The sequence below is a fragment of the Aythya ferina genome (genome assembly GCF_964211825.1).
Source record: "Aythya ferina genome assembly, chromosome: 5".
NCBI classification, from domain to species: domain Eukaryota; kingdom Metazoa; phylum Chordata; class Aves; order Anseriformes; family Anatidae; genus Aythya; species Aythya ferina.
In genome coordinates, this window is record NC_140301.1 from 48,665,813 (window position 1) to 48,692,393 (window position 26,581).

Below are 26,581 nucleotides of genomic sequence, written 5' to 3' on the forward strand. Positions count from 1 at the left end.
AGCCACAAAATTTCTGTGTAAACATGAGAGGAAGCACATGGATGCAGTGTCTGGAGAGCTCTTGGATATAATGGTGAGGAAAGCCAACACAGACACAGACACAATGAGACAGGATGAAGTGGCTTCTCACACAGCTTCCTCTTTCACTTAATCTGTAGCAAGTTACTGCTTTTGAAGCAAAACTTTTTAGAACTACAAATGTCAAGTATAGCTTATGTTAGAAATCAAGAGTGTCACTCATATTACTTACACATTTAGATAAAATTTGCTTTTGAATTGCTAATTCAAGTTTAATTTGCTAAAAATACAAATGTCTAGACACAATCTGTAAAAGAAACAAACAAAGTGGGAGTAGGGGGAAAGCAAATCCCACTGTGAAAATGACATTTGACAACCACCTGTTTTTTATTACTGTAATGGAAATGAACTGCTTGAATTATTACTTCACAGCATGTAATCTGAACATTAATATATATACACACATATATATATATATGCAGTTTCAAGCCACTGAAGATCTTAGCACTTTTCTTCCATAACAAAATCAAATTCCATTTGCTGTGAGCTCTTGCTGCTAGTCCTACGGATCTTCTGATGCATTTTTGGTAGGAAAAGGCAATTACTCGGTGCCCTTTGCTGAAAGTCTTCCCAGAATGTCCCTCCCTCCAGCTGTGGGCCATGTTGTGGGAGAGCTAGTTCTAGTTCTTTTCCCAGAAACAGCTGCAGTTTATGACCATAATAGTGATGCGCCTAGTTCAAAAGTCTGCATTTTTTTTCCATCAAATGCCCCCCATCCAAGAAAGCAGAAAAAAAAACAACTGCATTTGCTCTTAACAATGAATTATTACTGAATTATTCTACTTCTGTTTCCAACATCTCTTTCTACGTGATATGACAATACACTTTTGTGGTATTAGCACTTACAGATGATTTGGAAGGAGGAGATATATCCAGCCAATGACTTGACTCCTCTGAGCTGAGCTCCCGCAATGCCAAGGAGCACTCTCCAATTGTTCTTCTCCTTGGAGCCTGTGTCTGGATTTTAAATACCAATCTGACAGCCTGCAGGCTTTGTAGTTTAATAGCAAATACAAAAGTTTCCATAAATTCAATGTCCTAAAAAGAAAGACACAGGGGTAACATCGTTTTTCTAAGAGAGTCACACTGAACACAAAACCTAGAAATAGAGGCTTCCTGGTCTTAAAGCAACTGCTCCTGGATACCATTTCAGGTTGTCATGGAAAGGTGTGATTTTACAGAGGCTAAGTTCATGCAGACTTGTCACCTCTTTGTCACAGCCTGGCAGACAATGCTCTGGATTCTGGTGCACTACCAGAATGAGCTGAGGCTCTCTCTTCTGGAGCTTTACACACATTATGATAGAAAATTCTCCTAAGACCTTTTGCTTCAGTCTTTCTGCTCATTTTATATTCTTCCACATTTGATTCACGTTACGGGATGTTTACCTTGCTTCACCTCCCTCCCACTCACCCCAAGCCCATTCGTCTTCCTATACTGGTACCATCAAGACTCCTGTGCCACACGACCCATTTTTACTTCTTTCTGTAGAGACAAAACATGAACTTTGTGTCCTGCCGTAGCGAGGCGCTGGAAGCAGCACATCATCATCTACTTTCCCCAGGATGAATATGCATCTAAAGGTGTGTCCAGGTTTCCTCCAATCCCCCACCTGCTGTGAAGACCAGCATGGTTCAGTCCCCTATGAGTATCTCATACCTGTCCTGCAGACTTAGGAAAGGATGTATGCAAGGGAGGATAAGAGGAGGGGAAGTGGAACAAGCTATTTAAAGGAATTTGGAGAAAAGATATGGGGATGAGGATTTCTTGGTGTTTTTCTTGCTTCTACTTACATTGCATCCCTCCTTGGCAGAAGATTTGAACTGCACTGGTTTAGGCAGTGTGAGAATTCCTTTGACATAGATAAGAGGGTTTTCTCCACAACTAGAAGGCCAGGTCAGGTCTTTGCACTACAACATTGGAAACAGAGTCAGCAGAGAAAATGTAAGCCTCCAGCTAACAGACAACTTAAAAACACAAGGTCTTCTACACTGCTGTAATTCCTGTAATACTGAATGCAAATTAGAGCCGGTGTAATGATTATGTCACTTCAGAACATTTAATAATTTACTTTCACAGCAGAGAGTAAAAAGTGAAATCACTAAAATCTGCTGAATCATTATGTGGGAAACTGACAGCATATAAATTGTGAAATCCCTTATGTAATCTTGCAAATGTATCATTTGGTATAGTCACAAGGTTTCTGAGTACTCAAAGTTCCATTACCTAAAAATTAATCAGTTCTTGGAAGTGTATAAACGAGTCAGCATAACAACATCACATTAGTTAACAAAAAAACTGCAAGAACTACACAACCTTGAAGTGCTATTACAGTTCTACCCTGAGGAAACTACTACATTTAGTCAGACAAATGGTGCCTCCAAATTTTGCTCCAATTTGCTGCCTCCATATTTCCACAGGAAAATTTCTATACCAGGACCAGCACATAACATTCTCAGATTCCCTACCCCTGCCAGTTTCTCACTTCAAAATAAGACCATTTGACTGAACTGTGCTTATATTAATCCTTAGGGGTAAATTTCTTTTGCCTTTTTCTCCTCAAAGTATTCTTTAATTCTCATTACTCTTGCTAAACAGACTCTCTGTTACCTTAACACTAAATATAGTGAAATAGTCATTTGAGTAAACAATGATCAGGTTATTTATGTTTGCTTATTTATAATTACTTACATGTAAAACTGTGATCCAGATCTGTTCCGCAGAAGAAACATAACACAACTTTACATTCAGTCTTCCAAACTCCCGCTCGTCACCTGATAATGTAATAGTATCTGTGGAAAAAAAAAAAAAGCCAATTAGTGTTTTTTAGAAGCAATACAGTATCTTAAAAAATTATTCCAAGAATAGGTGAATTCATTACTAGGTGGACTGTCTATCTTTGAAAACTTTTCTTAACTTAAGTTTGACATATCTTAATACCTGTTAATAACTTATGCTATATGCAAACACCTTTCAGAAAGTAAAAGAGCACATTCCTGACACACCCAAAACACATTTAGAATCTATCACTTTCCTTAATCACTTTCACTGTTAAGTTTATAGATTGGCCTGCTATTTATCTTTCTCAACCAGGCTAATAAACATTTTACTGTTACACTTTTTTCTAAGAGCCACTTAATACCCAGTGTTTCTCTATTTACTGAGGACACAGTGTGAAATTCTGACTTTCATAAAGGAGACTTTTGTGGGCACTTTAGTTGTTTTTGAGGATATGTTTTGCATCATCTCCAGTTCTTCACCATCCCTTTATTACTAAGGGTACTATTTTTTTCATGCAATATTCTTGAATAATTCTCAATGTAATACGAGTACTGTGCTCCAAATACTTTCTACAGAAAAATATTGATACGTGAAAAAGGATTAGAGCTGTGACCAAGGTGCCACGTCCTATCCTAACAGAAAACCTGTAAATTCTTATTTCACTGAGACAGTAAATCCAGGGATCAATTTCTCAAAAGCACGAAGACTTGCACTCCTTGAAGGCCCAATTTGCTCAACCTCCTGATAACAGGAACATGCAAGTTGTAAACTCTTAATTTCAAATTGTGAAGTAATTTCCAAAGTGGCTTGTTAATCATCTCAATACAAACAAACAAACAACATTAAGACAGCTTAACATTGCAAGTATTTGATTACAAGTTAAACAAACAAACTGTACCCAGACTCCTGTTACTGCCTTGTGATTCCTTCCTGGAGGAGGTACTGCTAGGTACGCTGGAGAGTGAATCATATCTCTGGTGAGGAGAAAAGAAGAAAAACAACAAAAAACCACCACTTCATTAAGAGCAATAGATGGAGAAAGCCACAGAGATTCTGCTACCAGATAAGACACGATGAAAACAAAATAACAAGCAATTTCAAATCTTTGTTCTCCTACTAATCGCTTGATCTACCATGATATTACTGCCTTGACGTAAAGAGCTGATACAGGACACGTTAGGCCAACTCAAATTTTTTTGCTTACGGATATACAGCGTTGTGTCATCTAACAGATGATTATTTGGGACAAAAAATGAATACGGAACACTGTTTTTTTGCATAAATAGAAACTTTTAGTGTTCCACTTTTCAAGTGATGGGAGAAATAACAAAATGAGGAACCATAGACTCTTCTCCTGTCCTGACTAAAAGCCTACTCAAGTTTCTCAGCAGCTTTGTAGGACTACAATAGCAGTAGCTAGAGGAGACATCAAGAAAATAAACACAACGTCAGTCAAGGTATTGAACTTTCCCTTTAGCCCTTCCAGTGCACAGAACAGTGCCCTTCAGTGTTTCCCCTGAAAACACCATGCAACAAAAACAGATACACCAAATTTGCTGAGGTTTTGGTAGAACTGAAGTTACATGTAAGGTACAAGAAGTACTCACCTTCATGAATCGATGAGGTGGGCTTCTGAGATCAAACATTGAATGACTTAAATCAAGCGACCCAGGCAAAGCACTAGTTCTTAAATCGTTAACTAAAGAGACAAAAACAACAGTACATATCATGTCATTGCTAGAAAAAATAATATTTTTTAAAATTTAAGTAGACCCATGGTAGAATTAAAACCTAGCTAGATAACATCAAGGGAAGGATGTCCCCACCTCCCATTCCCAAAACACTCTCCTTAAATGACGAAATGCTGAGAAGAAGCCATTACAACAACTTAATGAACTCCGTTTTTGAAACTGGTCCATCCTGCTCAGTCACATCGGTAGCACTGGTAGAGTGGAGAGCCTGCCTCAAAATTGCTTCCACAACAGAAACAGTGCTTTCAGTAGATGCTTTAGCAAAACAGAAAGCCTCGTCTATAATTAACTCATCCAGAACTCTGGTTTAGCCTAGTATCCTTTTTTTTTTTTTTCTACAGTAAAGATCCCAGTGACAAAAACATGGCAGTTTCCCCCATAGTTGGATGTAGTTAAGTATATCTTATCAATTTTATTTTGACCACAAAGCAATATGGAGCTAAAGCACATCGCCTATGCATGTTATACAGCAACAGTAGAAAATGAGAGCTAAAATAACACCAGTGTTTAAGGAATCTTTGCTGACTCTATTAGTGTTTGAGAGTTTTTTACAGAGGTTTCCCAACACTGAAATGAATGAAAGCAGTATAGTTTAACTTAAAGGACCATACAATGTGATGCTTTGTTTTTTGTTGTGGTTTGGTATTTGAGAAGACCTCCATTACAACTCATTGATCATACTTTAATAGAATTACATCACCTCACTGGTTACTGAAAATTTATTTTATTTTTATTGCCATCAGAAGAAATAACCAATTATGCTTATTGTGAGATGTAATACAGAATAATTTTTTTCTGAAGGAAGAAAAAGAGAACAAAAGGTATAAAAAGTTTTTACAGCCATGGGAGGGAAAGGAAAGCAGCAGTGTTACTGTGGGGAAATATAATGAAGGTTGGTATGTCTGGTGTGCGTTCCAAATTTTCCCTTGCATATTACACAACAGGGCTTACTGAGTTGTTCACAGAGCCTGGTGTAGAAATAGCATTATAATATCAAGCAGATCTAAAAACCTTGTTTGCTAAAAGGGGATCAGATAGGAAAGACCAACCCCATACTTGCTTTGAAATTGATAATGGCTATGGAAATTAATTCCATATTTAAAACTTGTGAATTTCACAAACTACTGAAAAACAGATACAGAGTTCTTTATTCCTTCACTGAAGGCTACATATTTGTCCTCATTTTGGCTGGGATAGTGCTAATTCTCCTCATTGTACCTGGTACTGTGCTGTGTTTTGGATTTAAGATGAAAATGATGCTGATAAAACAATGATGGTTTAGTTATTGTTTGTGCAAGTGTTGCTTGACTTTTCTGCATCTCACACTGCCCTGTCAGTGAGGAGGCTGAGGGTCACAAATGAGGACAGCCACAAAGTCGATCAGAGGGCTAGAGAACCTCTCTTATGAAGAAAAGCTGAGAGAGCTGGGGCTGTTTAGCCTGAAGAAGAGAAGGTTTGGGGGTGGCCTTACTGCAGCTTTTCAGTTCTTAAAGGGGGCTTATGAAAAAGATGGAGAACAACTTTTCAAGGCCAGGTTGGATGAGGCCCTGAGCAACCTGATCTAGTGGGTGGTGTCCCTGCCCATGACAGGGGGGCTGGAACTTGGTGATCTTTAAGGTCCCTTCCAACCCGAGCCATTCTATGATTCTGAGTTGTCTGGGAGGGGACCACTGTTTCTCAGGGACTGGCTGGGCATTGGTTGGCTGGTGGTGAGCAATTGCATTATTGCATTGTGCATTACTTTTAAAAAAATTTTTTTCCTATTTATTTATTTATTATTAAACTGTCCTTATCTCAACCTACAAGCTCTCCCTCTTTTACCTTTTACAATTCTCTCCCCCATTCCACGTGGGCAAACAGTTATGTGGTACTTAGCTGCTTGTCAGGTTAAACCATGACAAGGTTATAAATCACTGAAATGCTTTAAAAACAGCATAATTTTCTGTGTGTTCCTGGTAAAGCTGGTTAAAGTTTTTGAAGAACCTTAGGGAGAACACAGGGACAAGAAGGAGAGATGTTGCTTTTTTCAAAAACGTAAGTTTTAATGGAAAAAAAATAATAGCTTTTACACTGAGAAAGCTGTCTGTAAAATATAAAGCAGCAGAAAAAAATAATCATTTTTGCTTACAAAAATTATTACAACTTTGGAAGAATATTAATTTTTCATATTTTTCAGTTATTTGTTAAGATGAAGATGGGGGACATCACATGAAAATTCAGAGACTTCACTTCATACTTTCCAAATAAACACATTCTGTAGTTTTAAGTGAATTCAAATGAAAAGTATCACAACATTTAGTGCAACAAGATACGTTTTGTCTAGAGTCTACAGATACACACGAAGAAAATAATCTAGTTTTTGAAACAGCTGTTAAAAAACTCTGGAGGAAGAAGGCATATTATAACTGTACTCTAGACATACTTTAGTGACCTTTCTTGTGTTTGAGCTTACCAAGACAAGAACTAGTGAAGTGTTTACTTGGCTTGAAGAAAAACGGAGAAAGAGATGATGAACTGAAGGGAAGATGTTCAAGACAATTTTATGAAACCATTTGGCTCCCACAGGTGCTTGCAAAGCCTAGCAAAACCATATGTGTGCTTAAATTATACATGTGTTTTGTTCTCCTCTTAAAATAATATATATATGGACTAGTCTTTTCATTTAGTTTCTATGGTGATTCAAAATTAATTTTAAAACAGGACACTGACTGAGACATTTTTCCCAGCTGTAAAAGAAGCATGCTGTACCTTTCTAAAAAACACGTCTTTAAAAATGCATGCTGTTGCCAGCTTCCTATCTGATGGAGATGTGTGTACATTTCTTCGAGCGTGAGTTTTCTGAATGGATTTACCTTAGCAATCACTTACAGCACGCAACACTTAGTCATCTACTTTACTGTAAACAGCATGCATTATACAAGATACATAAACCAATGAATGGTACAGAAGTTTTACCTAGGTAGCCAAACACTTTGTATCTAAACTTTTACTGATCGTATCTCACAGCCCTCCCCTGTTATTAAACATACTTACACAGTAAGAACTGGTGACATTTCTACACCTTCAAAAGCAAAGTACATAAAAGCTGGCATACAGCATCACTTCCCATTTTGTTCCTATTCTCATAATCTGCTCCTGAATGTTTATTTAGCACTTGTCTCCCTCTCCATATATATATTCCTCAGGTACTCTTCCACTCAACATACTACTTGATTTCCTTGTTCCTTCTCCCTCAAATACTCTACTCCTTTTACTGGTAGCTAGACTCTTGGTACTACATCGTGTTTTGGATTAAATGCAGCTACACTAGTTCACTTTGCCAATATGCCTACTGTTGTGTGACGCATACAAGCCTTATTAAACCCCCAAATGACAGAAGGTAACAGCACAGCTGGAAATCAAGTAAAGTCCGCTCCACAGATCAACTCACTAACCAGGAACTGTCTATAGTATACAGACTAGTTTGAGAACTGCTACAGTCAAACATGTATTCTGTAGTCTAATGACTTTTTCTCTTACCTATGCACAGTGTGAACTGGAGGAAGACAGAAAAGTAAGAGTGCAGTTCTTCTCACCTGATCCATATAATTTCCTATTATCTGATTTTGCTTGGAAACGCCTAATCAGATCTGGTGAAACATGCTGCTCCAAATAGAATGGGTTGTACACATCATACTGGGGCCATTGGTACATGCTGCGCAGTTCTGCTTTCCGATCACCAAATGAAGCTCTGGCAGATTCTGTGGAGCACAAGTAAACATCAGATACAAGAGTTCCAGACATAACACATGCTGCTTGTTTTCATAAGGCAGGCTGAGTGCCTTCAGGGCAAAGGACAAAATATTTCATTATTATCTGCTTCAATGAAAGGGAAAAAAAAAAAACATACAAAAAAGAAAAGAAAACAGACACATATTATGTCAGATTTCAACAGCATGCTAGGAAATATTGGAATGAAATTGGCCATAATCTATGCATACCCTGTCTTGAAGTGTTCCATGATAGATACCTAACCAGTTAAAATACAGAAAGCTCTAAAGACAAAGACCAAGATGGAAATTCACCAGAAAAGTAGGGGCATGCATAGAGAAAACCTCTGACTTATTTGGCTACAATCCCCTAGGGTATTTCTAGTTGGCTAATGGGCCCACAGTCCTTTAGGAGGGTCTTGCATAAAAGATAATGCAACTTGCAACTGCAATCTCCTTGTGATCCAATTTCCATAGGAAGCGTGTCAGTGGTAAAATTACTGGTCCAAAATGACTTGAATTGTTGGCTGAGACACAAGAAGACAGATTTAAGAATGCTTGAATCCCAGCCGTTTACTCAGTCCATTACGGCACAGCTGCCCTACTTTTCTTTCCTTTATTTATAATTATTTCAGACAAGACATGCACTCCTTGGTCAGCAGAACAGCAAAGAACACCACTGTAGTGCTTCATTTTGTTTGTCTGGAGTGAAAAGAAGCCTTGCAATAACAGTCGAGTAAAGAAGTGGATGGGGTGACCTGGAATCTGCCAAGCTCTGACATTTGCTTCCTTCACGTCACCTCTCTGGATTTCAGCCTACCTGTGAAATAGCTCATTACTCCATTACCAAGTGCCTTCAATTCTGCACGTGTTACACCATAAGGGGCAAACATTAATGCTATAAAATCCTTTCCTCCAGGTGGTAGCAGAGTAAGTAAAATAGAATAACTTGAACAGTGAGATGGGATATGAGAGATGATAAGGCAAGAATTCAAGTATAATGGGCTCCAGCAGAACCCATATGAAGGTGAACGCTAGAAGGGAGGCTGTGAAGTTTTGCTGCACAACAGGTGACGGAAAATTCAATGTTCCAGCCCAGGAGCACACTCCCTTCTGCTAGCTTACTTCTGCGAGAGCATGAGACATGCCACAGTGAATACTGAGAAGGGCTGCCAGAACTTAACTATTTTAAGGAGGAATGCCAAGAGCTAACACTGAGCATGTCCCATTTCAATAAAGGAAAATAGTCAGACATGCACAGAAAATGGAGTGGAATAAGGGAAGAACTTGGACTTCTACAGATATTTAACAACAGTCTAAGAAACAAATACTCTAGTAGTTTTATTTTTTATTTTTATTTATTTTTTTGAATATGTTGGTGCTTTGCTTATTGTAAAGAAGGAATGACAGCACACTTCTCTGTATTTAGTAAATCTTCCTAAACGTAAACTTTGCAATTTAAACACAACTTTAATGAGGCTTAAAAACTGTACTTTCCAAATATAAATACTTACTTTTTAAAAAGAAGTGGAAGCTGCCTACTTGACATAAGATCCACTTTTCAAATATTTATTCAAGAATTTAAAGTATTTGCTCAAGAGGGACAATTATGAACAGCCAGGTCATCCTGCCAGAAGATCTTTGGCTTTATAGCCTAAAGGGCCACTCTGTTCACTAAGTCCTTCAGAAATGATGATGTAGCATAATTCCCAATGAAGCCAACTCACTGGTTTATAAGTCATTGACTGATAAGATTTTGTAGAACAGCAAGAATAAAGCAAACATTTATCTAAAGGTTGTTAAACACATCTTCCTTCTCCCTTCCCTCTGGAGAGCCCTGGTCCCCTTATGAACTCATCTGTAGAATCTTAAGGATGGGGTAAGATCAAGCAAGACAAAATATGAACCCAGATTCTGTAAAAAAGATGATTTACCAGGAGCATGTCCTGCATTCCCACACCTTCTCCAAGTACTCTTTACAAGATCTAGCTACTGAAGAACATATACAACAAGCAATCCTTTGGGACAGCAGCCTGGCTCTGCCAGGTGGGTGGCAGAGAGCAACTCCACACATCAGGATTGCTTTCTGCTGGCCATCTGTGGGAAAACCTAAAGCAGGTCAGGCTCAGAGACAAGGAGGGCCTCATATTTTCCAACTCCAACCATTAGGCTGCTGCCTGTTTGTGTCTGGTGAGGTGGGCATCATGAATAAAACCCACTGAGAGACTGGGCACAGAATGGCCAATCTATACCCATCAGCTCTGCGATACTGATTAGCTTGGCCCTTATGCTAGTGTTATTAGCAGGGGTGGGTGAGGAAGACGCGAAAGTTTGGTACCAGGAGAGAAGCAAGGGACATGAAGCAACAGCAAAGACCTACACAGAAGGGAGAATGATGGGAGTAAAACCACACAAACAGAAAAAGGCAGCACTGCATTAGTTATTATGCAACATGTGGCTGATTTTTTTCAGTTACTGAAGTTCCCACTCTCAGAAAAGAAATCCAGTCACATGAGACTAAAAACATTATCAGCTCATCATGTCCGTGAGGCAAAACAGCTCTAGAGAAAGCAACTGTTCAGTTATGCCCTCGTATCAAAATTTTCCCTTATCTAAATCTACACATCTCTGGAGAAGACCTTAAGTCCTCATCATCTCTAGCGGTAGCACGTGCCCTCTAACTCGTGTTACTGGGCCATGCTCCCATTCTTTTAAAATGCCACTGTGCCTAAATTGCATGCGTGTCATTTCAGCTGCGTGAGCATGGGACTGACAGAGGTTGAAGTATAAGACTGTTGTGAAGCAAACTATCATCATATGCAACCCATATACTGCTGAGACCTGACCCCCGGGCACCCAAAGAGTAACAAAAAGAACAGGAAATAGAAAAAAAAATACAAAAAAGAAAAACAAAAACAAACAAACAAAAACAAAAACAAAACACACTTTCCTCCATGTAGTAGCATATGCTTCCTGTTCATGAAATTTTAAAAGGAAGATGTGTTAGTATGCTAAAACATTATCAGTACATTAAATGCAAAAGACTACCCTCCTTCCTTCCTTAAGTGACCTGGATAATGGTGATGTGTTAGGTCTTTTCTTGCCTCCATATATTCTTTCACAGACCTTTGGCTTTCTTCAATATCTTCCAATACTTTGAGTATGAGCACTAGTGTGCAATCCCCCCTTTCCATTTCATTCATGCAAGATCACAAAGATCACTGGGGTAACATCCTTCCCAAAAGCTCTCTGAATGTCCAGAGGGAAAAGCCACAAGACCAGGCTTCTAGAAAAGTTTTGCAAACATAGGTTTTCAGTAGAAATACTTGACAACTTTCAAGGAGTAGCAGATACTAAACAACTATTTTGGAGTCCTATGACAGACTAAATTAAAAAAAAAAGACATACTCCTCCTCCAAATCTCTATAAACTGAATAGCAAATTTAGTTAATACATAGTGAGGGAGATACCATTGTGTTACAATGCACAAAGTAAGAAATTTCTCTCACAAAAAAAAAAAGTTTCTCAGGCTTTGGCTAGAAAGTGACACTGGTTAACATACCTAATGAAGTACAGTATTTTTTATTCAGGTTTCCCCCACAGAAACTCATACTATTTTAGCAATACTTTTTATATTTTACCTTGAACCCCTCCAGCATGTGAGGTACTAGGAAGATTTTTGGGCTGTACATAAGCCAGTTTGAATGGGGGGACCACAAATGGTACCTCCTGACCATCCAGGGGCAGTTTAGAAAGCAGATAATCCTCTGAACAGCCAACTTGCCGCTTCACTGACACAGAAGACAATGGAGGTTGCTCTACAATAGTTGGCTTTCTTGCAGCTACTGCTTCAGATTCCCGTACCACGGAAACTGCTAAAAATAAAGAGCAAGAGAAACAGACAGTACACATATGCGTTAAATTTTGAAAATACTGTGAACAGATCTCTTTTATTTAATAGAATCTGTGCTTGATACATTACTTAACTGCTGCTAGCATTCAGTTTTACTAGCATTCAGGACTAGCACTTGGAAAAGATATTCATTCTTATGATACCTGTACTAATATAAACTTCATTGCCCAAGCTTGTGTATTTATAGCTGCCTTGCTCTTAGTAAATTTTTAGAGGAGGCACTCTATACACTTGTATAGAACAGTTTGGCAAACAACTAAGCCACCAAAGAAAATCCTGACAGCAAATCTGCAGGCAGTTAAAAAGAAAAAAAAAAAAAAAAAAAAAAAAGTATTCACTTTTAGAGAGCTTGAGAGATACAAGACCTTCACACAACCTTAGGTAAAAAAGCTGGCTTTTTGGACAGCATTTCAGGCTGCAAGGAGCAGACTTGAGATAAGTGTTATTCTTCAGTTCAAGTTCATAACACTAACAAGTATGTGTCCAATCTCCAAGTGGAGGTATGGAATGACTTTTGGATGTTGTCAAAGAATTCAAGTTTATCAGGAGTGACAAAATAATTTTATTAATGGGAAGCCTCAACATTAATGAATACAGAATAACCAGACCCTTAGTCAATGTGATTATGTCGGAACTCACAATCATTTTTTTCTTTTTCTGCATAGAAGCACCATTTACAGCAGTTCTTTATGTATTCTTTCGCCATTGTTTTCAGTGTCGCAACTCAGAAGAAACCACAATCAAAGATCCACCATAGCTATCAAACCTGAAAAACACTATAAAAGCAACCATATTAGATTACAATACTTGAAATTAAAACGCAATACTATGTTATTAAATATGTGATTGTTAATTGGATTCAGTCCCTGGGACAATGACAGTTATGTCAGTCACAAATGGATCAGAGCCGTTAGATTTCTCTTACTGAGACAATTATTAGTTTATATAAAGGCACAGGGAAAGAGAAACTCATTTTAACATACAGTATGACAGTTCTTTCAGTGACCCACTCAAATAGGTACCCTTCTTTCAGGAACACTAAAATTCTCCTCATATTTGTGTGTCACTGGGCTTTGCAATTTACTCAGCTCTACATCTGCTTTGATATGCTTTGGCAAGTCATTTGTAAGACATTTCCCTTGGTCATGTTTCTCCTATTCTCTTTTAGTCATGCAGAATGTTAACATACATAGCCATTTACATTTTTGACTCTACATACTCCATATTTTACATTTGAACACAGTCTTTAAGAATGATGCCAAAATTGCCTTCTTTGAGGAACTACTGCTTTCTCATAATTGCATGCACATGAAACCAAAGACCTGTTTTATTATATAATTGTCTGCTATGCGCACAGAAATAGAGAGCACTGGCTTCCAGCAAACCAAGAGGCATGCAATCTACTGAAGAGCGAGATCTAGTCTATAACAGCTGGTTAACATTAAAATAACTTTATGACAATACTAACTGGCCTCATTTAAATGTCTTTATTTATACGCTTATGTTCTCTTTTCACAGGGACACAGACAGCTGTGTTGCCTCCTGTCCAAAACTTTAGCCGCCTAAGTCTAGCCCTTTTACATGTACCTAAAGTACACACGGTTCTTTGCACAGAATACCCAAGACATGATTCCAGCTCCTTGGAGGTTAGCAGAAGACACCAAACAGAACATGAACAGAAGTTGGAGGGATGGGAAAGATGGCAAGTGGGAGAAAGGGGGATAGTGCAGAAAGAGTGTGACAATTGCACAGAAATGGACAGGTTTGCTTGGTTATCTCAGTCACAGGAAACTGCCGGAAGTTTCCATGCTCCAGCCAGAAGCTATTCCCATCTGCAGTTTGAACAGCACAGTCCTTTTGTTTGTATGGGTGTTCAAAGACAGCCAGGGAACCACACAAATACCGATAAGAGAAATAACATCAATATCTCAACTATCAACCAAAACCTTTTCTTACACTACTCCCCAACTCCCACAAATTAATTTGGATGCCAAATAGAAATATTAGACACCTTATCTAACTTAAAAAACGTGCTTTCTTCTCTTAACATTACTTGTTTCCATGCGTAGGTGCAACTGAGTGTTACCAACAGATGTGTCAACGTGCAAATAACGACCAAATACAACACGTCCTTACTGACCCAATCTTTTGCACGCTTCAGTACTCTCAGAATTGCTACTTATATTTTAAGTTGTGGGCTTTGCAAGGTCACGAGAGCATATGGGTTCGTGTAGAAGGCTTGAATTAACTTCTCATCTTTAAAATATGAGTGTGAAATATAATGAAGGTTTGTTATTCCAACTATATAACTGTTCCAGAATTATTCTTAATTATGAGCTTTCACAGAATACTGATTAGAAGGAAGCTTTTAAAATTCCCATTAGACCCAAGCTTAAGTAAATCATTATTCTACTGCAGCAAGGACCAAAGGGAGTTTTTGGTTTAATGCAAATTCTGAGAATTGTTGCTATTTTTACTACTGACATTAATTACTTCCTATAATTTTATTCTGCTCTTTATGCCCAATAGACCGAAATGAACAAGATGCAAGTGGACTGTACAGAAAAACCTTTGAAGTAGCCTGAAGAAGACTGGTAAATATTATTCTGGAAAATAGAATGCCACTGAGGAGCTTACAGAGCTTAAAAATACCCCGAAATACTTCTTAAAGCAGGCTATTGCACTGCTATCTGGTCAGAAAGGGACACCATTACTCTGCACAGAATCCCCCTCTAAAAACTTGCACTGATCTCAAAACTGCCCACGAGTTTAAGGATGTGATTCATATTGCAAATTTGGGGAGATGATACCGCCCAAGCACAGAACCTGCTGCACCTTTACACAAAGGGAGGCACAAGAATTTCTCATAAAATTCTCCACACTTCCAAGGACAAAATTTTCACCTCTCCTCCACCCTCTGAAGTGTACTCATGATAGCCAAGTGTGCTACAATTCAAAGTTTACTTTAAGGTTCCCATACAGTGATTTTCCTTCCCAGCTGTTATCAGTGCACAGCTGGAGTTAATATGCTTTCCTCTTGTTCACCATGTTTAAACTGGGCTGAAACAGCTGCTTCGTTTGCTCTCAGCTTTGCAACAATGGTATCTAAGTGTCAGTGGCAGTTTGCTCAGGCAAAACAATCTTTTATCTCAAAGTGTCCAGATTGAATTTATTCAGTACTGGTAGTGAAGGAACCAAAATGTTAGTAACCACTCAGCTTTCCAGCTACATGAAGTGGAAAAATTAGTTTTTCCGCATCAGAGAAAATTCAGTTTATGGTAGTAATTTCTTTCCCCTGAATTTCTTAGCTGGAGCCATAAACGTGAGTCAGTAAATAAATACAAATCACCATTTACAAGCAGTTGCCTTTCCATCACTAGGTTGAGTGCCTTCATTCGAAAGAAAGGCTATATATTGGTGTTGATGATCTAACAGTAATAACACAATTCTGTATCTTTTGCACTCCTAACATGAGAAAGGCCACATTTTTCACAGTAAGACTATGCAGACTATAATATTCTTAGACCATAATCCACTCCCCACCCCCCATTTTATAGATAAGGAAACATTCATACATTTCTTTCTATCTGCAGGCAAACATAAAAGCAATTCGTCACTGCCTCTTCTACAGAAGAGTACACTCCAATTTCTATTTCCAACAATCTATTTCCAGATTGTTTTGTAGGCAGGGCATAATCAGTAGCTAACAGCAAAGTACATAGACACAAATTTTAGAGATTCCAATTCAGTTTGAGCTTAAATACTGCATTTTGAAAAGTAAGTTCAAGCAGTAAGAAACTGGAATGACATTTAGGCTTTACTGCCCTTTAAAAAAATATAATGGTTTAAAAGCCAGTCATGAAATTTGCACTTGTGTTCCTACACTTACAGCATGGCCGGCATTTATCGAGGAACAGATCATTTTAGCACAGGCTTCCCTCATGATGCTTAGAGCACCTCACTTTGTTCATAAAAAAAAAATTTAAATTAAAATGTTTTTAAAAAAATATCCACATAATTTAGCTACAGAGATAAATGTTTTTTTTTTTTCTTCAGTTCATTTATTTTATTGTATCTATATTTTACATAATGCCTATGAATAGGCAAATATTTCCAGTGCATGTAAAAGGTTTTGTCTTAATCATGTGAGACATAAATTTATCAGGTTCTGTTTTATATTTTATTAACTTTAAATGAACAAACAACCTTGTAGAAAACTAAACAAGTACTTACTGATCTTGACATAAGCAGGTACCTCTATCAAAGGTTAAACTTCACCCATATGCCAGGACCTGTTGCTGGTGTCCACTCCTCCAAGATCTTCAATATATCATTTAAGAGTTGTTAAAAGGCCGTACTAACACACATCTGTCTGGGAACAGATTTACCAAATAAACCAGAACTGCAGGGAGACCTTTGTTTGGTACACTACTGAATTCCAGAGCAGTACTGACACCCCAACAACACACGTTAACAAGGAGCTGGGACTCCTTGATCCTCTCTCTAAATCTTGGGGTCAGTTTCTGTTAGGCAATGTGATTACTTTAAAGACATCTGCCACTTTGGAGATACTACAGCGAGAAAAGGACAGGAGGAAAAGAAAAATTATCGCTGATTTTCAGACAATAAAAAAGTAGAGAAATCAAATCACTTGCAGCAGAAGGAAGTGCAGCCGGATCTCATTACTGTCTCAAATTCTCTTTCTTGGTGTTCTTCAGCAATTTCAGTAATCTTTTTCATTTCTCTTTCCCCAATATCAAGCCAAAGTAAGATGATAAAATATAATTCAGCAACAGTCCTTCCCCACTAATGTAGAAGGAAAGCCAAGGTTATTAGAACATCCTGGAACCAACAAAGTTTAAAGGCGAACCACACACATACAGAGTCCAGAGAATTACAATCACTACTATTTTAATGGGTTTAGATGGAGAACATAAATTATCTTAATGATTTCCAGATTTCTCTGATAGAAATTTTGAATGAGCTAAATCAGATAAACAGAGTATCGAAGCCTTCAGTTCCAGATGCCGCCAGAATGATTACAAGACAGAGATGTTTGGAGAAGAAAGTAAATATTTTCAACAACTCATTAAATAAAAAGAACATGATAGAAAACGGATGATCACAATATTAAATATTAAAAGCTGAAAACAGTCTCAAAATGTCAGGTCTTAGCTGCCTCATGACAAAGGAGTGTGTTTTGCAGCAAGTTTGTAGGCTGCGGATATATTTTACTGCATTTAGTCATAGTACTGCTCCACAGGAGTTGGTCAGGTAACAACACACTTAAAATTTTGCAATAGAAACAAAGGTGAAATATCTGATCCTGAACTGGGAAAGCTGGCTAAGCCAGAGGTTTCAATCGTTATGAGATTTATTGCCAGCCATAAACATATAAAGCACGTTCTCAGATCTGTGTTCCAGAAACACGTCACAGCAATATTTCTAGTAGCTCTAAGTTCTCACAAAGCACGAGGTGTAAAAGAAAATATCCGGAAACGGGGATGATCAGTTGTTATCAAGCATTTGGGACAGATCTGTGAATGATGTAAGTGTCTACAACTCCAGTAGCCCCAGAGGAACAACAGCTGAGGATCTTCCCTGTGGAAAAAGCGAGCTCAAGCTTGCTGTTTCACACCTCTGCCAAATACCACGTTTACCTCTTTGCCTGTCTGCATTTCAGACCCAGGAGATGCAGTCAATTCCAATCATGAAAATCCTTTACAGAGCATAACAGCACCACCACAGGTCTCCAGACGATTAACAGAAACGCAGCACAGCACAAGCTGCTTCTACTGCAGGTCAGACGGGCTCTCTTTGATGGCACAGGCACTGCACGTGGTTTAACTTCCAGAGCCAGCTGTTCAGCAGTTTTGTTGCTGGAGGAGAGCGTCTGGGAGCTGTACACTGAGTAGGGCTCTTTGTTTGAAGAGGGGTAGCTTGTGATCACTGCATCTTGAGAAAAGTGAACACTAGTAAAACAGCTTAAGTGATTCCCAGAAATTTGCCCCCAAGTATTTTACTACTCTATGAGTGTGGATGGCACAAACGCGCACACACCCCTACACAGATGCATGGCACGGGCATACACTTCCCAAAGTTTACAGTTAAAAAAAAGTCCTATATTTGTTTTGTGATTGTAGGCAGGTCTGATCTGTAATGCCCACATAGGACACAGAGGCAGTTCAAATAGGTCTGAATGTGTGAGCAGACACAAGCTTTTGTTCCTATTCATCAGAAGCCTTGGCAGCAGTAGGTTGTCTGAAAGGAGAGGAGAAAAAAGAAAAAAACATCATGTCAACACACACCTACAGGGTGCATGATAAGAGGCTCCTATTTATCTATGCCTGGTTTGGGAAAACCCCACAACAGTGGTATCTGCAGTAACTGGTGGGTGTGTGTACATAAAACCTTCTCCTCCACTGGTACCTGGAACCTAAGGGAAAGCATGAAAACTCGGAATTTGCAGACGGATTATTTTCTTGGAAAGCAGAATAGAATAAAGAAAATGTGACAGACTTCCCTTTCTTTTGTGCCTGGAAATAGAAAGGGATTTCACTACAAAAGCAGTGGATCACAAGGGAGATGCTGAAATAACACCACAGAAAAAGAGAAGTTATGGAAAGGGTTTTGAAAGGCAAGCAGAAAAACATGTTCATGAGAGACAACTTGCAAACAACTTGATATAAACACAATAAAGAGATGGAAAACATTTCTAATGCAGCAAATAAAGAAAGAAAAAGTGTAACTGTACATATAAAACTGAAAGAAAAATAGACTATGCATCATTTGTCCAGTTTAGATAATGTGGATTTTATGATGGACTGTTGCACAGCTTTCCTGGGGCAAAGAGCCTAGGAGCATTTTTACACAGTTACACAACTAAATGTGGTAACAGAAGTAACACAGTAAAAAGTTGTTGGGAAAAGTGTTGTGCTCCATGATGCAAATAAACCACCAACTGCCTAGGCACAGGAAGCACCTTCCCACTTGGGCAAATGGGGGCACAACTGCCCTCTGGGGAGCTTTTTTTCTTTTTTTTTTTTTTTTTTTTGGGGGGGGGGGGGGGAGCATTTACATTTTCCTTGTGGGCTTTACATTTTCCAGCTGATTGCAGAAACAAAAAACAGAACTAAATGGGCCAGCAGGCCAAACCAGCACATCTTTTGTTGCAAATTCCTTTCATCAGCTTATGGTTTCTCAAACAGAATCTTACTTTTTGAGAGCAGAAGGACAGTTACACTCCTTTGTTCCCACCTCCTGAAGCATTGACACCACTGGATTTCAGCCACTTTCCCCAGCACTACATTGAGCAACCTGAGCAGGAAGATGTTTGATTTTCATTTCACAGGACACTCTAATAGCTGGTCATCTTTACTGTTAATATTTCAGCCAATGTAATTTTTTCCAGTGAGTTTTTTTTAGTTGTTGCAGTTTTTATGTTTGGAAAGACAATTATCAGTAGTATGTCTTTTTTTCCCCTTAGGCTTTAAAAGATTGAAATCTAACCTCTTATATTTCTCCTCAGTAAGCTAAATGGACAAAACTATGTGGACATATTTAAGGCTGTATGTTTTACACCATCCAAATCTGATTTGTACAGTTCTTCTCAATATATTATCCCACTTCTCCAACCTTTTTCCATGCTGATACTACAGTTGAACTATACACCTCAGATTCAACAACATCACATGACAACCTAAGGTGAGAATGTTGTCTTTAAATAACACTTGCAAGGAGAAAATTGCTCTCATTCCCACAGCACTGCACTGAGATCCCAAACTGTGACCAGTCCCCCTGTGACTCTGCATCCTCCTGACTGGATTCTGAGCAAGTGGAGAACGGAGGAGGACAGGAGATTGCAGGGAGCATCCCCTGATGCCTGCCACAGCATTCACATAGAAAATAGTCTGCTGGACTCTCCTAGAGATAACACTTACATGTAATGTGTAAAACCCTTACAATCAGCAGGAGTCCTCAATACTTCACCACTAGCAGTCAGGACATGACAGCTATACAAAAATATTACCTATACACCCGTAACAGGCTTCTCCTGAGGCAAGAACACCACCTTAGAAGTCAATTCTTAGCTGAGCCTTTGTCGTAATGGAAAAAGCAGAGCTTACTGGCATCTCACTAGCTGTTTTATATGTTCTCATGCTGAGAAGGTTTAGCTGCAAAGGAACTGGGTCAGAAGCTTTGCCTGGAACAGCCACGTCTTCCTATGTACGGTTGTGAAAGACTATGCAAGTCTCCTTCTCCCTCCAACTTCTCTGACCTGATGAAGATGATCTAATGCATGCCTCCCTTCCTCAAGGCCCTGAGCTGAACCCTGTGCAAAGAGCACTTGTGCAATCTAGTTGTGGTCTCCTTGAGCTCAGCAGCTGCTTCTTCCCAGGGCTCCAGACTGGAGAAGGCCAAAAAGCCTTCATCACATCCACAGACCAGACAGACCACCAAACCGAAAGTCACAAAGTAGAAATAATTGCTATTGCCTACTTCCCTGAAGAAAAATAAATCTGAGCAGGTGTAAGTCTGAGCTATTGTGCTACAGGAACAACTGCCTCTGCTCTTCAGGCACCCCTTGGAGAAGGAGAACAAGCTCTGGCAGAAGCAGACGATCAGAAGTCGTTCTTCTGACATGCCCCCCAGGGACACCCAACTCTTAGCACTATAGCCTTGCACCTGCAGCTCTTAAATGCAGACATAATCCAAGTTTGCCCCAGTATGCAGAAGATTAATAATATCATTTACAAGGGCCAAAAGTACATTTTTCATAAATCTGAGCCAATTTTTCTCATGTGAGATTTATGTTTGAATTAAGAAGAGAACATTATAAATCTATCCCATGACAAAGCTTAAAACTTGGGATTTTAATATGCTGAATCCCCTATGCACTGGGCTGTAAAAGTTGATAGAGATAGTATTTCTTCCTAATGCTGCATTAGGCAAGGAACCAATTCATCCAATTACTGTACTGACAACACTGTTTCTGTGAACTGTAGATAAATTCACTGACTTGGACAAGGATGTACAATATGGTATGTATTGGGGCAGTAAACACAAAGGAATAAATCCGTTATGTTGGACTGCAGATCATTTTGGATTCAGATGGAAAACAGCAAAGCAAGAGTTGAAGTCAGGACACCAGAGAAGAAAACTTAGAGACTGAAATCTCTGTAAAAAAAACTTGGCCTCTGATGAGAACATGGAAAGAATTCAACATAAGATAAGTCCTTTGCTCTAAGCAGATTAGGAAAAAAATCATGACTATCACTGGCGGTTACTTTATAATCTAACTTAATACTTAAGACTTTCTTTATGTATTCTGTGTCAGCTTTTAATCCAATATTTTCTCCTTCTGCAGTAAAGCCGGCAAGCAATAAAAATAGAACCAATAGCAGTCCCTCTATAGCCCTGATACCAAAGAACTGGAAACATCTGGATGAATTTTTCAACAGGGCAGCCAAGAAGGTGGTATTTAGACAAAAGCATCTGTCTGTGCACTGGGGTTCCCTAGAAAGACTAAATGTGTCTAGCTTTGAGCGCAATGCAACACTGAATGGCATCCAGAAACCCTCAGCCAAGTGCCATGACCATGGAGCCACACAGAAAACACATGGACAGGCATATAATATCCAGACAGCTCATGAAAAATAGTTCTTCTTGTATACATGGAAAAAAAAAAAAAAAGAATACATAAAAACCCAAACAGTCTTGCATGGAAAAGTACAGTTTCATTACCACTAATACTATTTTAAAGGAACTCTGGTGACCTACAAGAGTCAATATGGAGCATTTCTTTATATATACTTGCACACACACATTTAGTTTTTGGTGAAGCAGTTTCTTGTTAGTTATTTTACATTAATTATATAATAGTTATTTTGCATAAAATTATCATTCTGTTTAATGATGAAAACAAGAACTGCAAATTACAGAGTTTCCATATAATGAATATTCTCTATTCAGCTTCTGGTAACATTCTATAACCGGTTAAAACACCAGTGAGAGGAAGGAAATATGTAATTCTATAAATCAAGGTTAAAAGACTATGGCTGGGATTAAGAAAGGAAAGAGGTGACTCCAGTACATATCATACATGAAAGAAGATTAAATAAATGACTCAAGAACAGGAAACTGGAACTGATCTTAATTAATTCAAATCCAAACCAGACTGGGAGTATAGCTCTACAGGACATGTGCACTGAGCTCAGGACACTGCCTAAACACACTTAAAAATAGAAGTCCAGGAGGATCCCATCTTTATAAGGTCTAACTGTTTATTATTTTTTGCTTTAAACCCACCCAGACCAGGGGCCCACAATCCCTTTTAACAGCCCCAGCAGCTCCTTTCAGAGATGTGAACAGAATGGAGTTGCTGGCAGCTGCCCAAGTAGATGAGTGGTAACCAGACACTGCATAAAGGAGGTATTTAAAAAGAATTTTACACAGACATTGGAAGAAATCAGCAGAAATCATAACCATCCCAACTTACGGGAGCACCTAACATACTGATTATTGGCCAGATGCTGCTATTACTACAGGGCAAGGCAGTGGGGCTCCGCCTGGTGCTGCAAGCAGAAGCTGGCACCATGAATTTACCATTCCCCTTCTCCCCTCTCCAGACAGAATTGCTTAAAACAAAGTGAGCAATGGCTACACCGAGAATGTACTTTTTTTTTATTATCCTGTTGAATTTAAAAAAACACCCTTCACAAGAGATTTTGACCTATGATTTCACACATTGGTGAAACTAGATCTGAAAATAAACATACCACTAAGCTGAATAAATCCAGGATGATTCTGAAGATGTTCCGGGTTTGGTCAAAGTTTAGTGAAGGAAGATTTTTTGTTTCCTTCCAATTACTGCCAAAAAGAGAACCTGAACTGATGATTAAAAGGCCTCTATCTAAAGGCCTCAAACTCATTTAAAAAAAAATAAGTTAAAACAAACAAACAAACAAAAACCAACAACAAACATGTTTGGATTTTCCTCTACTGGGAACTAAAACTGGCCTTGAGAACCTTCTTGAGTGCCCTTCTTAAATTTACAAATCTCTCCAAAATGGGACATGGTGTTTGTTTTTGTCTCGGTTCATCACTAGCCACAGCAGCACTGCTAGGTCGAGCTACTTGTAAAACCTCCTTCTGGCTACCCCTCCTCTCTGCTGTACAGCAGGCACTTCCTTCACCAGATGTCCACAAAGTAGACTTCCTGTATGAATTTTGCCAAGGGAGCCCGCCTCAGTCCCCTTCTGTCCTACCCCCCTGCCCCTGCCAAGCCCTGGCTGAGGGTTTGGATATCTTATGGCCACATGAACCACCCCGTGCTGTGCACGCTGGCCCAGCTTCCACAAACAGGGTGGAAAGGGCCACCTCTGCCCCCTTGGCGTGGAGATACAGGGGCACTTTGTAGGAGTGAAAGGTTGAACTTCTGCACATGGGAAGAAGCACCCCCAGTGCTCTGGTGACCAGCAGCTTTCTCTTCACAGTTCGGATGAAGCTGTGGAGCTATGCATGTGCATGTACCCTGAGCACACTGGGCCTATAGGCCATCAGGGTCAGCCATGCCTCCCTCCGCCTTGCAGAGCCAGGTGGGGAGCAAGGCATGCGCTTCCCCATGCTGGAGCACACTGTACAAGCCTATTTCACAGACTCCCAGGCTGAGGTGCCAAATTAATTTAAGTGCCTAACAGGCTTTGAGGCCACTGGGGTATAGTCCTCCTGCATTGCTTTCTTGGGCTTCAAAGCTGTTCTAATTGGCAATGCCACCTTTCCAGATCTTGCTTTTAGGGCTAGATCCAAACCTCAATGCAATGACCACAAGAATTCCCCAGACACCAAAAGGGTTAGTTTGAGGCCTAATTATCTGATTATCTGTTCCTTCCAGTTTAAGTGTAGCTATTAAGTCACAGAGACACAAAGCTTCAAAACAAGTTTGGGGTACAACTTGCAGGAAGCACAAGCATCAAATTTCTGACTTTTTTTTTTTTTCCTGGCACTGCATTAGTGTAAACTTCAGCTGTGATGACAGGCAAGCAAACATTCATTCATACTAAGCTTAAGAGAAGTGCCCTTGTAAATTCTTCATGGCTTGATGTATTAACATGATTAATGGATGTGATGTAATACAGATGAGTTGAAATCAAATCCAGGATTCAAACCTCTTCCTGGATGAAGCTCTTCAGAAAATTCGTCTTATCTGCAAGAGACGATCTACAGAACTTTTTCTCTGAGCAAGAAATTCTTCAGAAGACCAAACGGTATTACTCACCGGAATGACAACACAGGTTTGCCCAAACTCTGTCTTTCCTACCTGAAGTCAAAGTCCACTCTGCTTTTCACTTTAAAGAGATGAGATCTTAAGCTCTCTGCTGACAGAGATTGGGTGTTGTCCTACTTAGATCGGTGAGAGAATATTTACCAGACTTAAGATATCTCAGAAGTACCAATTCAAAGCAAACAAAGTAGTTTTCTTACAAAATTAAAAGTCTGAGCAGAGAAGCAGTAGGCTTGTATAAATACCACACAAAATTAGCTGAATGAGGTCAACAATATTTTTACCAAGCAAATAAATTTAATAAATATTTCCACCAAAGTCAGGAGATACTTCTGATATAAGGCAAAGCAGGTAGGATTCACATGAAGACCAAGAAGGCCTAAGTCAGCAAAAGCCTGGCTGGAAGCTGCCCTTCTAATTCAGGCCCTCTGGGCTCTGCCTACCAGGCATGGTGAGAGCAAGGGGGCTGCTGGCTGCTACCAAGAGGGACAGTGCTGCTCTCCTGTGCCAACAACCATTCATGTTGGATCGAGTAAACATGCAGCTGCATGATGAGTTGGCCCAGTTCACTGATTAGATGGAAAAATAAACTATCGAAATATATAAATATGCTTACAAAAAAAAAAAAAAAAAAAAAGTTTTCCCGCAGTTGACTATTCAAAGGTGGGGCAACAGTGCACTGTTGGGAAAACAGGGAGCCAGAGAGGGACAGTCCCCTCCAGAGCTGACCTGCTACTCTGGGGTAACGTAAATTGAAAATGAAACACCTATGACTAAGAAGAACAAAGGCTAAGTGAAAATCAAAATCAGCTGGTAGGAAACAAGTGACAGAACAAACAAGTGAGGTGATTGAGCCTCATGATTAGGGGAAAGAAAATGAGATCAGAGTCTGAGCTTGTATAATAAATAATAAATGAATAATAAATGAATAGCTTATACACGACTGACTGAACAATTCCACCTATGTTCACTCTTTCCACTGCATAGCAAGAAAGAAGATTTAATCACTTGGGGGTTCATCACCCAAATTAAGTGTAGGAAAGGACAGTGTAACTAACAGGACTTCTGTGGAGTCCAACATGCCTTTAGGTACAGCATTCTTAGTAGGTGTAATTTTTACATGTATTTACAAAAATCAAGACACACTTTAATAAAAATACATATTATCTTGAAATTCAATATTCCTTAACCACATGTATTCCACAAATATTTTTTTAATATTCAACATACAGATGGAAAAATGACTAGAAATCAAACTTCCCCACTCCTGAATTCATAGCCTGTCCAGTGAGTTACAGGATCACAGCTCACCTAATGAATATTTCTGCCCTGAAAGCAAGGCGAAACAGTTTTATAAGTGAGGAGTCAGAGACCACCAGACCCAAACAACCTGCAAGTTTATGGCTCTAGCACTAACTTGAGAAATGACAGAAATTCAGTACTTTGCTCTTCATGGCTAGGTAACAGTTCTAGACAAAACCTATTGAATAAGAAGCAAGGAGGGACAGGCATAGCAGTACACTCCCATACTCCCTGCATGTATTTTCACTGAGTCCTGATCATCTAGGTATAATTCAAAGATAATTGATCTCTCCAAGAGCAACTTGTCAAGAAACACCTCACTCACTTGTGGATACCAGAACAGATTAGGCACCTAACTAACACTGTCAAAACTTAAGCCACATCAAGAAGCAGACCTCAATGCATTTAGCAAATCTTACCAGAAAAACCTGAGCTGCGCAGATCAGCAAGTGAGGATTAGGACTGTAAGGGTCTAGCCTTGAGGAGCAGGTGCCCATAGGATCATTTAGAAGCGAAGTGCTTCCCAGTTCTGTCCCAGTGAACTGCTGTTGAGATCTCGTTCCCTTTCTGCACAATCACAACTGCACTGACTGGAAGTGTAAACTGAAGGAATGGCCATGATATCTACCTTTCTATTCTTATCTAGAGAAATGCATCACATGTAACACTTGGCATGCTTCCACACTGAAGGAAAGTTACAAGACCAGCTTACTTTAATATGATC

General features: G+C 39.2%; 1 protein-coding gene across 7 annotated transcripts in view; it reads right to left on the bottom strand.

Annotated features, from left to right (window-relative positions):
• The window catches only part of TC2N (tandem C2 domains, nuclear), a 37,205-nt gene that overhangs the window by 6,441 nt on the left and 4,183 nt on the right, over positions 1 to 26,581 (bottom strand). For 2 of the 7 annotated variants that reach the window (XM_084519733.1, XM_084519731.1), the window contains exons 2-9: positions 12,912 to 13,048; positions 12,001 to 12,234; positions 8,186 to 8,350; positions 4,467 to 4,558; positions 3,758 to 3,833; positions 2,770 to 2,870; positions 1,872 to 1,988; positions 925 to 1,116 (exon numbers count right to left, since the gene is read on the bottom strand). In XM_084519733.1, coding sequence (XP_084375859.1) covers positions 925 to 1,116; positions 1,872 to 1,988; positions 2,770 to 2,870; positions 3,758 to 3,833; positions 4,467 to 4,558; positions 8,186 to 8,350; positions 12,001 to 12,234; positions 12,912 to 12,978 — 1,044 coding nt within the window. In that variant the 5' untranslated portion in view covers positions 12,979 to 13,048. The other 5 variants (XM_084519734.1, XM_084519732.1, XM_084519736.1 and 2 more) reach the window with 5 other exon arrangements.